This window comes from Monopterus albus, unplaced genomic scaffold (genome assembly GCF_001952655.1).
Source record: "Monopterus albus unplaced genomic scaffold, M_albus_1.0 scaffold151.1, whole genome shotgun sequence".
NCBI lineage: Eukaryota > Metazoa > Chordata > Actinopteri > Synbranchiformes > Synbranchidae > Monopterus > Monopterus albus.
This window is the reverse complement of record NW_018128031.1, coordinates 234,937-247,604: the sequence shown is the minus strand read 5'-3', so window position 1 is coordinate 247,604 and position 12,668 is coordinate 234,937. Positions and strand designations below refer to the sequence as shown.

General features: G+C 41.2%; 1 protein-coding gene across 1 annotated transcript; it reads right to left on the bottom strand.

Moving 5' to 3' along the window:
* Positions 1-6,242: 6,242 nt before the first annotated feature.
* popdc3 (popeye domain cAMP effector 3) lies at positions 6,243-12,207 on the bottom strand. Its single transcript, XM_020614816.1, has 3 exons — positions 11,274-12,207; positions 8,171-8,279; positions 6,243-6,731 (listed from the first exon to the last, which is right to left on the bottom strand). The coding sequence occupies exons 1-3, from the start codon at positions 11,777-11,779 to the stop codon at positions 6,453-6,455; spliced, it is 894 nt and encodes a 297-aa protein (XP_020470472.1). The 5' UTR covers positions 11,780-12,207; the 3' UTR covers positions 6,243-6,452.
* Between the last annotated feature and the right edge of the window lie 461 nt (positions 12,208-12,668).

The window sequence follows — 12,668 nt, the reverse complement described above, 5'->3', positions numbered from 1 at the left end:
GTCCCTGTGGGTTAATAATGTCATTGTGTATATGACAGTGGTTCAGTTTCACCTACACCAATCCTCAATCTTTAAAAACATGCAGTATACCACAAAGAAACCAGTATGTGTGAAAATGTACTATTAATGTACTACTACTTAAGTATATCATGGTCAAAAGTTTAAATATAAGTATAGGCTCAATATACTTAGACTTTTAGTATACTTTTTAGTATAAGCCAAGTATACTTAACTTAAACTTTGTTAAGTATATCTCTGATAAGTACTTAAAAAGTAAACTGAAAGTATACTCTCATTTTTAGTTTAAAATTAATATACTTGAAGTATACTTGCATATACTACTTTTTGGTAAGGGAAATTGTGTTCTAGGCAGGAGGACCGTATTATATTATTTATATTTCTTTTTGGGGGGGGTCTACACCATAAAAAATAATTTATTTTTGCAGTAAACACAGACACCCTTACATTATTAGTCAACATTACAATCTTATACAGTGAAGACATACAGTATGCATTCACTTATTTACTTCACTCTCTACATATATATATATATACACATATATGTAAGAAGCTGCTTTTAAAGCATGAATGAATGCTTCTCTAAAAATTAAGATGATATGTATAACAATCTGCTATATGTTCGGTTTAACTGCACAATCTTGAGTGCCATGAACATGTAACTATTTCTATACACACAAACCTTCACAAACTCTCCTCAGGTATAGATTTCTACATATTATGTTATCAGGACTTGTCACTAGAGAGAAGATGTTTAAACTTTATAGAAAGGCCAACAAAAGAAAACCTTCAGTGCAAAACTACTGAAGTTAATTAGAGATGTTGTTCAAATATGAGTGACAGTTCTAGAAATTCCTGTTTCACAATTACATTATAAGCAATCAGGAAGCCTAACATATTGTTCTGTGCTCAGTTGTACTGAAGTGATAATTAAATGCTATAAGATCTGTCTAGTCAAACAACTAACTGGGATCTTACAACAGGCACCCAAGCTTGTCTAATGCTGTGTTTCCACTATTAAAAACTATTGAGAGGCATACTCTGTATTTCCCTTAACCATCACCAAGCATAGTCTCCAGGGTTGACGCCGACTATCCTGCTTTGTTTTTCCAACTGTATTTTCTCTGTCGGTCTCTGTTTAGACATTAGTGAAGAGAGATATTTGTATTAACATTGCAATATATTAAATTAAAGATATGGATGCAAAAATATACGTGTGTGTGTGTGCATCTCTCTGTTTAGAGACTGACTCTCACGCACACAGTCAGCTGTGTGTTTACACACGGTGCTTGTAATTCTAATACTTTAGGTGTGAAGACGAGAACATTTAACCAATCACTAGCAACTGCTCTGCATGCATGCTCTGCCTTCCCCCCTCACATTCCTGGTACTTGATTTTAGTACTAACCCCTGAGGGGTGCTGAAATTTAGCTGCCAGAACACACCTCCAAAGCAGGCAGAAGGCAGTGTAAACAAATGCAGAACCCGTGACAAGTGTTACATGGCGTGACACATTTCAGTAGGTTCCTATAATGGAAAAACCCTTATTACACAATTAAGAGCTGGTCTATCAGTATCTGTGTGGACTTTGCATGCTCTCCCATACCTCTGTGGGGTTTTTCTTGTACTGTGGCTTCCTCCTACAGTCGACAGACATGCAGGTAGTACACGGCTATCACTGTATAAATGAGATTTAAATTGGAAGATCTGTAGGTGGGCACAACCACAATGACCAGCTTCACTGTGTATTCCAACATTCTAAAGAACATGTATTTTCTCTTTTTTCCTGAGAAAGCTATTTCTTGACAAACAACAGCCAGTCACAGTGACTGAGTACTATGAGAAGCGGATGCCGAGATGGCTCCCCATTCATCAAATTACTAACAGGGAACATGTGCACAAAAACATTTTCCAGCCTGAGCATTAGAAACCTTCTTCCGCTGAAACAGCTCAGAGTGTGCATATTTGAGACTTATTCTGCATGAGCTGTCGGATTAGCTGTTAGCTCCACACACACATGAATAGTATGACCTACAATGTACTGAAAAATCACTTTGAGGCATTTCAATATTGCCAAATTTGGTTCAAATTTAATTGGAAGAGTCATTTCATGGTCTTTGTGATGCTCAGACAAAACTAATTCTCAGCTGTTCCTTTTGTATTAGTTGAGTAATTTTCATTCAGTGAACGTCACATCCTGCAATAATGTGTTGTCACTACGCCACTGGCCTTACAGCTCAGCACTATTATAGTTGGCTGGCCATGCATGGCTTCCTGAAGACTTACTGTCACAGGGTTGCCAGCTTTTCTATCTTTGTCCTTAAATAGAGACCAACTATGCTGACAGACAGATTCTGGCAGCCCCATAAACAGAGACACTCCACAGGAACACTGAAACACTGTTTATCAAGAGACAAATTTGGCATCAACTCCCCCATAAAATGACGTAATTTTTACACTTCTGCTTGTGTCATATTAAACAAATGACAAAAACCTCATGTTTCCAAAATGTTAAATGGTTCTTTTAAAGCAAATATTGATCCTGAAAACTAAGCAGTTCTATAGACCTATTCTAGTTTTTCACCTATATTGTTTTCAGCCACCTAACTCCACCACATCTTCCTGCAAAGTCCCATCAGAAAGCTACAGTCATGGCCAAAAATATTGGCACCCCTGCATTTGTCACATAACGCACCACTTCTCCCAGTAAACTGTTGCAATCACAAATTCTTTGGTATTCTCATGTTTATTTCTTTTGTTTGCATTGGAACAAAAAAGCAGAAAAAAACCAAATGTGATCTATTCCACCCAGAACTCCAAACATGGACTGGAGAGAATTATTGACACCCTCAACTTAATATTTGGTAGCCCACCCTTTGGACAAAATAACAGATCAGTCTCTTCCTGTAACCATCAGTGAGTTTCTTCCACCTCTCTACTGGAGTTTTGGACCATTCTTCTTTTGCCAGCTGCTCCAGGTCTCAGATTTGAAGGCTTCCTTCTCCAAGCTGCTGTTCTGAGATCTCTCCACAGCTCTATGGGATTTAGATCTGGACTCATTGCTGGCAGCTTCAGAACTCTCCAGCTCTTTGTCTGAAACCATTTCTGGTGCTTTTTGAAGTCTGCTTTGGGTCATTGTCCTGCTGTAAGACCTTTGACCTCTGATGGAGACCCAGTTTTCTGACACTGGGCCCTGCATTGTGTCCCAGCATTCGTGGGTGGTCTTCAGATTTCATAATGCCATACACACAGTCAAGACAGCAGCAGCAAAGCAACCCCAACACATCAGTGAACCTCCACCGTGTTTTACTGTAGGATAAGGATAATCACCTTTATTGGCCAAGTATGTTACACACAAGGAATTTGTTTCTGGTACAGAACCGATGGCAGCCATCTGTGGCCCCACCTCAACCGATGGCTCTAACCATCGGGGCCAACGGGGGGGGTTCAGTGTCTTGCCCAAGGACACTTCGACACGAGGACTGCTGGCACCAAGACTCGAACCTTCAACCTTCTGGCTGGGAGATGACTGCTCTACCCACCGCACCACTGAGACTGTGTTCTTTTCTTTGAAGGCCTCGTGACATTTTCTGAAAACAGTAGAATGACCTACTCGACCAAAAAGCTCTACTTTAGTCTCATCTGTCGACAGGACATTCTCCCAGAAGGACTATGGCTTCCTCAGGTAAGTTTTGGCAAACTTCAGTCTGGCTTCTTTATGTTTCTGTGTCAGCAGTGGGGCCCCTGGGTCTCCTACCATAGTGTCCCTTGTCATTCAGATGGTGACAGATAGTGCGAGCTGACATTGTTGCACCCTGTGCCTGCAGGTCAGCTTGAATTTGTTTGGAAGTTGATAGCTTTTCTTTATCCACCATTTGAACAATCCTCGGTTGCAATCTGTCATCTATTTTTCTCTTTCGTCCATGTCCAGGAGATTAGCTCCTACGTCATGAGCTGTAAACATCTTGACAATGCTGCGCCCAGTGGACACAGGAACAGCCAGATCTCTGGAGATGGACTTGGAGCCTTGAGACTGTCCAGGCATTTCCACTATTGTGCTTCTCAAATCCTCAGACAATTCTTTGCTCTTCTTTCTTCTCTCCATGCTCAGTGTGGTCCACATGACACAAAGGTTGAGTCAACATTTCTCCATTTTAACTGGTTGCAAGTGTGATTTCTATGTTGCCATCACCTGTTGATTGCTACAGGTGAGTTTCATTACAAATTAAAGGAGCATCACATGCTGGAAGAACTCTTTCTGATGATTTGAGAAGGTGTCAATAATTGTGTCCAGTCCATTTTTGGAGTTCTGTGTGGAATCCATCAGATTTGACTTTTTCCCTTGCTGTTTATGTTGTTACAATGCAAACAGAAGAAATAAACATGAGAATACCAAAGACTTTGTCACTGCAACGGTTTTCTGGGAGAAGTGGTGCGTTATGTGACGGAAATGCAGGGGTGTTGATATTTTTGGCCATGACTGTAATTAAAGTATAAGGAACAACAAGCTAATGTACTGTAGCTAACAAATTTCTTGGGCTATCAATCACATTAACCTGGTCTTACATGCCTGACAGACCAAATTTGCTGACAAGTCTGCCAGCTCCTACCTACAGTGCCTTGCGAAAGTATTCGGCCCCCTTGAACTTTGCGACCTTTTTCCACATTTCAGGCTTCAAACATAAAGATATAAAACTGTAATTTTTTGTGAAGAATCAACAACAAGTGGGACACAATCATGAAGTGGAACGAAATTTATTGGATATTTCAAACTTTTTTAACAAATAAAAAACTGAATAATTGGGCGTGCAAAATTATTCAGCCCCTTTACTTTCAGTGCAGCAAACTCTCTCCAGAAGTTCAGTGAGGATCTCTGAATGATCCAATGTTGACCTAAATGACTAATGATGATAAATAGAATCCACCTGTGTGTAATCAAGTCTCCGTATAAATGCACCTGCACTGTGATAGTCTCAGAGGTCCGTTTAAAGCGCAGAGAGCATCATGAAGAACAAGGAACACACCAGGCAGGTCCGAGATACTGTTGTGGAGAAGTTTAAAGCCGGATTTGGATACAAAAAGATTTCCCAAGCTTTAAACATCCCAAGGAGCACTGTGCAAGCGATAATATTGAAATGGAAGGAGTATCAGACCACTGCAAATCTACCAAGACCTGGCCGTCCCTCTAAACTTTCAGCTCATACAAGGAGAAGACTGATCAGAGATGCAGCCAAGAGGCCCATGATCACTCTGGATGAACTGCAGAGATCTACAGCTGAGGTGGGAGACTCTGTCCATAGGACAACAATCAGTCGTATACTGCACAAATCTGGCCTTTATGGAAGAGTGGCAAGAAGAAAGCCATTTCTTAAAGATATCCATAAAAAGTGTCGTTTAAAGTTTGCCACAAGCCACCTGGGAGACACACCAAACATGTGGAAGAAGGTGCTCTGGTCAGATGAAACCAAAATCGAACTTTTTGGCAACAATGCAAAACGTTATGTTTGGTGTAAAAGCAACACAGCTCATCACCCTGAACACACCATCCCCACTGTCAACCATGGTGGTGGCAGCATCATGGTTTGGGCCTGCTTTTCTTCAGCAGGGGCCGGGAAGATGGTTAAAATTGATGGGAAGATGGATGGAGCCAAATGCAGGACCATTCTGGAAGGAAACCTGATGGAGTCTGCAACAGACCTGAGACTGGGACGGAGATTTGTCTTCCAACAAGGCAATGATCCAAAACATAAAGCAAAATCTACAATGGAATGGTTCACAAATACACATATCCAGGTGTTAGAATGGCCAAGTCAAAGTCCAGACCTGAATCCAATTGAGAATCTGTGGAAAGAACTGAAAACTGCTGTTCACAAACGCTCTCCATCCAACCTCACTGAGCTTGAGCTGTTTTGCAAGGAGGAATGGGCAAAAATTTCAGTCTCTTGATGTGCAAAACTGTTAGAGACATACCCCAAGCGACTTACAGCTGTAATCGCAGCAAAAGGTGGCGCTACAAAGTATTAACTTAAGGGGGCTGAATAATTTTGCACGCCCAATTTTTCAGTTTTTTATTTGTTAAAAACGTTTGAAATATCCAATAAATTTCGTTCCACTTCATGATTGTGTCCCACTTGTTGTTGATTCTTCACAAAAATATACAGTTTTATATCTTAATGTTTGAAGCCTGAAATGTGGCAAAAGGTCGCAAAGTTCAAGGGGGCCGAATACTTTCGCAAGGCACTGTAATTTGCACGTTGAGATTTGATGAATATGTGGCCAGATTTGACATAATATCACTTTAAACCTATTTACCCTACATGGTACAGATAATACCATACTTTGCCCTTCCTAAATGACACCCATTACTGCACACAGTGAGTCACTTCCAAGCGTTTTAGGCCCGGAGTAGTGTGTGTGTGTGTGTGTGTGTGTGTTCAGACACTTCTTCCACTCTGTATCGGCACTTGTAAGAGGACATCTGTTTTTTCTAATTCGGTCCCTGGTATGTGACAGTAACTTGGTAAGCGGAGATCATAGTGGTGCCCGGCCCTGTCAAAAGCCTGTTCATTAAGGGAGTACAGCTTCTCTGCAATGTCATTGCGCACAACCAGGCCAAATATCTTGGCTATGTAGCGATGCTTAGCAAAAAGCAGATAGAGTTTCTTCCTCCTCCACGCCACAAATCTGCAGGGGTTATCAGCACGCAGGGTCACCTGTGGAAAAATAATACATTTAACAAAGAAAACAAGACAGGTGCAGCCAAAGACATGAAAATGAGGTGGCATTCATGTGTGCAAGTTACAGCTTGGATAACTGTATACTTTTGCTGATGATCAGTTTTACTAACAAAATGAATTGCTGAGATCTGGGAACAGGTGAACAAAACTTTGAAGCAACTGTATGAGCCAAGTTGTAGTAAACCAGAATTATTCCTTAATGGTGTCAGATAAAAATCAAACCAAGGTCAAATTTAGCATAAATATTCCAGCTAAGTTGACATTTTAATAATTTAACAAATTTTAAAATAATACTCTTCAGTAACTGGATTTGTTTTCTAAAAATAAATGGATAAATAACCTAATTCAAACAGATTTTATAAAATTCTTCAGAAGCACTGGCCATACTAGAGAACATAGACCATATAGTACCTAATACTGCACTTAATAGGGGTGGGAATCTTTGGCGAATCCACGGTTTGATTTAATTCCACTTCTTGGTGTCACAATTTGATTCAGATTGGCTTTTGATTCATAAGCACATGGCCCTATATATAATAGAGGGCGCAAGGGGTCTACCATACCAGACAGGACCCCAGGTGTAGGCTGTGCAAAGATGCCCCTGAGACAATCCAGCACATAACAGTGGGATGCAAGATGCTAGCAGGTAGGGCATACATGGAACACCATAAACAAGTGGCTGGCATAGTGTACAGAAACATCTGTGCCAAGTACAGGCTGGAAGTCCCAAAGTCAAAATGGGATGCACCTCCAAAGGTGGTGGAGAATGGCCAAGCTAAGATCCTGTGGGACTTCAAGATACAAACTGACATACTGGTAATGGCCAACCAACCCGACATAGTAGTGGTGGACAAACAGAAGAAGGCCGTAGTGATAGATGTAGCAATCCCACGCAATAGCAACATCAGGAAGAAGGAATGCGAGAAGCTGGAGAAATACCAAGGGCTGAAAGAAGAACTACAAAAGATGTGGAAGGTGAAGGCACAAGTGGTCCCTGAGATAATAGGAACATTGGGGGCTGTGACCCCCAGACTGGGAGAGTGGCTCCAACAGATCCCAGGAGCAAGTATGAGATCTCTGTCCAGAAGAGTGAAGTCCTAGGAACAGCTAAGATACTGCGCAGGACCCTCAAGCTCCCAGGCCTCTGGTAGAGGACCCGAGCTTGAAGGAGGGAATACAGGACCGCCCCAAAGTGGGGGGCGAGTGGGAAATGTATTTTTATTTTTTTTTTACTGTATATACACACATACATACATACATAGACTCTTACTCCAGTGTATGGTGTGTCAAACAATTCCTGTCTCTTGCCTACTGCAGGGCAGGCAGCAAAATCTGATGAATGCTAGCACAGGGTTTCATGAATTGACAGGGAAATGATTCTGTACACAAGTACATGCACACAAGTTAAAGTGAACCTGGAAAACACCCTCCTCCGATGGTCTGAGAGAGTCCCACTCAGGTGAATCCAAAAACTGGAAAGGGTAGATGTAATGCAGAAACTCTCCATTAACTGTCACACGGATTCTGTAAGGAATGGATGGAAAGTTCAAATTAATGTTCCATTGGGACACACTATCATGAAGGGCAAGATGACACCAAATCACACAGGACACAACAACAGTTGCTAAAATGTCAGTAGCCCTTTTCACACATGCACTGCATCCCTGATGTTATCTAGACAGTACCTTGAGGTATGTGAGAATACAAATGTTCACCAAACTAGTGGGTGTGTTGATGACATTCTACAGGGTGGCCCATGGAAAAGTAGCCTGCCTCCAATACGCTCTCGAGTACATGGGCGACTTTTCCATGGGCTACCCTGTATCACGTGAGTGGTATGAAATCAGTAAAGAAGAAGGGCCATTTACAGTGAAGACACCAAAGAAAATGTCTAACTGGAGAGAAGACAAGATTTGGCAACTTCTGTCATCAAGAGCTGATGCTGAATTCATCAAGCGATTTCAAGAAAGAGCAAGAGACTCAGTTGTTTATGATCAAATTACAAGCCAACTATGTGTGTGTACTTTTTTGCATCATGTCCTGCCTCCTGTGTGTGTGAAAGATTAGGGTTACTATAAATAATTTGAGTTCTGACTTTTTTCTTAAATTCTGACTTTAATCTCAGAATTCAGACTTTTTTAAAAAGTCTGACTTAGACTACGTTCACACTGCAGGTCTTGATGCTCAGATCGGATTTTTTGCCGAAATCCAATTTTTTGCGCTGTTGTTCACACTGTCATTTAAATGCGACTGCCATCTGTCTCATGTGTGAACAGTATATGGCCCTGAGGTGACCCGCATGCGCAGAAGAGGATGTGATGTCAGACGCAGCGTACTGTGTTTGCGAAAATAAAAATGGATGCGGCTCGTGATACCATGTGCATAGTGATGTACCAGTTAATGTGCAATCAAAATAAAGAAATAATAATAAGAATATCAACAAGAAGGAGAGCACAAATACTGCTTAAGGTCTTGCCTCCGCCAGCGCAGAATTGTGACGTCTGTCGCATTTCAATGACATAAAAATAAAAAAAAAAATCGCATGAAATGCAACATGGCCGTTCAGACTGAAGTCGGATATGTATCCGATTTAGGACCACATATGAAAGTGGCCTGGGCCGGATTTGAAAAAAGTGGATTTGTGCCGTTCACACTGTCATAAGGAAATCGGATAGGGGTCACATTTGGGCAAAAAGTTCGGATTTGAGCAGTGTGAACGTTGCATTAAAGTCAGAACTCAAATTTTTTACAGTGGCCCAAATCTTCATCCGTATGTACGCTCTACTCAGGTGCCACCCTCACATAATCTAAATGGAGTATTTCCATCAAGTGAGATCACAATTGACATAGGCTATATATGTGAAAGGGCAACTCTGGACAATGTCCAGACATTGTCTGGAGCTCATATGTGAATTCAGCTAGTAGTACTGTATCACAGCAGATGTCCTGGCATTAACAGCTGGGGAACCTATAACATCAGTGACTGGGGGTGTGGCAAAGCATACAGTATACATTTTATGCAATTCAACACTTCAAAATATGTTAAATGTTTTTTTTCAGTGTCAAATGTTCTCTAAATGTGAATGCACAAACACTTTATGCATTACACCCGTGCTGCACATACATTATATACATGTCTACAATAGAAGCTCCTATTCTCAGTCTCTATCCTGAGCTCAGTGTTTCTAGTGACCTGATGAACAATTACCCTATAATACTGAGATAACAGAAAAAGAAACAAAAAATGTCTGTAATATGCAATTAAACATGAAAAAGGCACTTCCAAGTCCAAATATGGCATTTCCTGTCAGATTGTTAATATGAACAAACTACATGTTTAAAAATCTCTTGTGTTTAAGTTGGGACACATGCAAAAGCAAACAAAATAAGGAAAAATATGGTTGCAGAGTCAGTGCTCGCACAATGTCTCTCTACAAGGTCTTATTACTGCAGTCACTACAAACACTGTCAATGTGATGTCTGAGTCATCAAATTATCACTTGGAATACATGAGTGTATTCATTTATCCAGAATTTAGGTACCCCAGAGGAAAAGGAAATTAGGAAAGAGATCTAAAAAAGGTTTCATTTGTTTCTCCTAGACAATATGAGGTCTGTGTGAAACCAAAGTGAGACTATGGCTTATTGCTTCCGTCTCTTTTTTTCTCCACAAAAAGAAAAAGAAAAACCCAAAATCTCAAATTAGCCTCTTTTTAGGTTTCAAAGGAAATCTCATCAAGCTCTACAGTAATTCTCAGATTTTCAGAATGTTTGCGCCTCTTTTTGATCTCAGGCAGAAAAATCCAAGAGATCTTTCGGTGAACTCAGGCTATTCTCAGCCTAATTCACACATCTCATGCTCAAGCAGACAAATAAATATAGAGCACTCTGCAAGCACACACCAAATTCTCATCCAGATGTAAATTAAATTTGTTTACTTACTGTAGTATTTTTTTTTAACAATTCTCAGCTATATCTTTATGATTTCCTAGCATGCCCCAGTGGTTAGACCGTAACGTGCTGTTATGACGCTATGCTCTGTTATGTTGGACTGTAACTTTACTTTTGCACAAATAAATATATCCCCCCCCCAAAAAAAAACTCTTTATCATTATTTCCTACCTCCCCAATGCGTTCCACAATATAAATAATTATACATATATAGAGAATCACATATCTCTCAATGGCTGCTTCAGAATTGCAATTTTTTCTCCAAATCAGAAAAACGGATCCATTGTTACCGTCGGGTCGAGTTTAGTCCCTACAGTACGTCTCAAGAATGACTCCTGTTACTCCTTGTATTATAGAATTATTTTGGTCCTTTTTGAGAGCCATGTTTGACAAATTGAGCTCCTTGATATAGACCAAGTGGGACTCCAGTTTTTAAGCTGAAATTTCTAATGTCAGTGTAAAATTGACAGGATCTGAAAAAAGTCACGTTATGTTTTCCTTAAGCTTTATTTTAAAACGTGTCTCTTTAGCAAACAGCCTTCTGGTGTGTACATGCACTAGCGGTCACCTGCCGGACAGCAGCACCGACAGCTTGTCGATGGGGGTTTTTCCTTCTATGGCGAAGCAGTGGTCCTTCTCTATGGCGTGGATGTCTCCGTCACAGCAGGCCACTATCTTCCCAAAATGTGTTAGCGACACTCCTAGCTTTTTAAACATGCAGTTGTAAAGCTCCTGGAGCTCCTTCTCAAAGGAAGCGCCTCTCAGCATGTAGGCAACATAGAGGACTTGCCCCAGACACACGCCGAAGAGCGCGAAACTCCACAGGAAAGAGTCCATTGTGCAGGTGTCGGACCATGCCCAAAGAACAGAGCAGAAGAAGCCCAAAGTCAGGAAGGTGAACAGGTAGAGGAGCCCATACAAGCCGCTGCCGCCCATGAACCCGAGGACGAGCAAGATATTTGCGAGGTGGAACACGGAGCCCTCCGAGCCGTCTCTCCACTGCTCACACAGCGGGTACGCTGCCACTGCCGGCTCCACCGTGAAGTTCATGGCTTCGAAGTCCGGAGGCTCCATGTCTGCAAAGCTGAATATAACTACAGGCGCATTTCACACAAATTCGTCCAGGATCACCGGGAGCCCACGGAGCGCTCAGAGAAGCTCTGTCAATACGGAGAAATGCACACGTAACATGTCACACCTGCCGGTGCGAATGGGGATTAGTGAGCGAAGAGAAAACCGGAAATGGAACAGAAACACCGAAATAGCACGAGGTTTATTCGAGGGAATAGCGGGACAGAAACCCCCAGGCTTGGCGGTGTGGCCACAATGGAGTGCAGCTGTTAATATTCCATGGGACAGAACAGGTGGAGAACCGAGGATAACTTATGAATGAGATCGAGAAATAAACGGATAATATAATATATCCAGATTTATCGAGAGTTGTTCAAGCTGTTAAACGCTACGCCAGGTACTTTGTTCATTTTAAGTGGACCCACTGAAGCTGGGCTGTGCATGTGTATTATATGAGAAATATGTAATAACTAGAGAAATGCATTTCCTGTTGAAAATGCGTGTGGATGCTGAGTGCTGAAGGATTGCCTTGAAAATGCCTGAAATCAAGGTCTAGAAAATTGCTGAAGAAAATGCGTATGGATGCTGAGTGCTGAAAGATCGCCCTGAAAATGCTGAATATTTTAATATCTGAATGCTTTTGCTAGCTGAAAGTATGCTGAAGTTGGAATTTCCCCATTCACTTGACTGGGGCAAGATTTTCAAAATAAAGCTAAATATTTCAAGAGTATGAAGTTTGGAAAAATTCTGAAGGGAAGCATGAATGTCCTTGAGGACTTGAACATTTTGATAGCTGAAATTATGCTGAAGTTGAATTTTCTCACTCATTTGAATGGGGCAAGATTTCAAAATAAAACTAAATATTTTGAAAGTATGAAGTTTAGAAAACCTC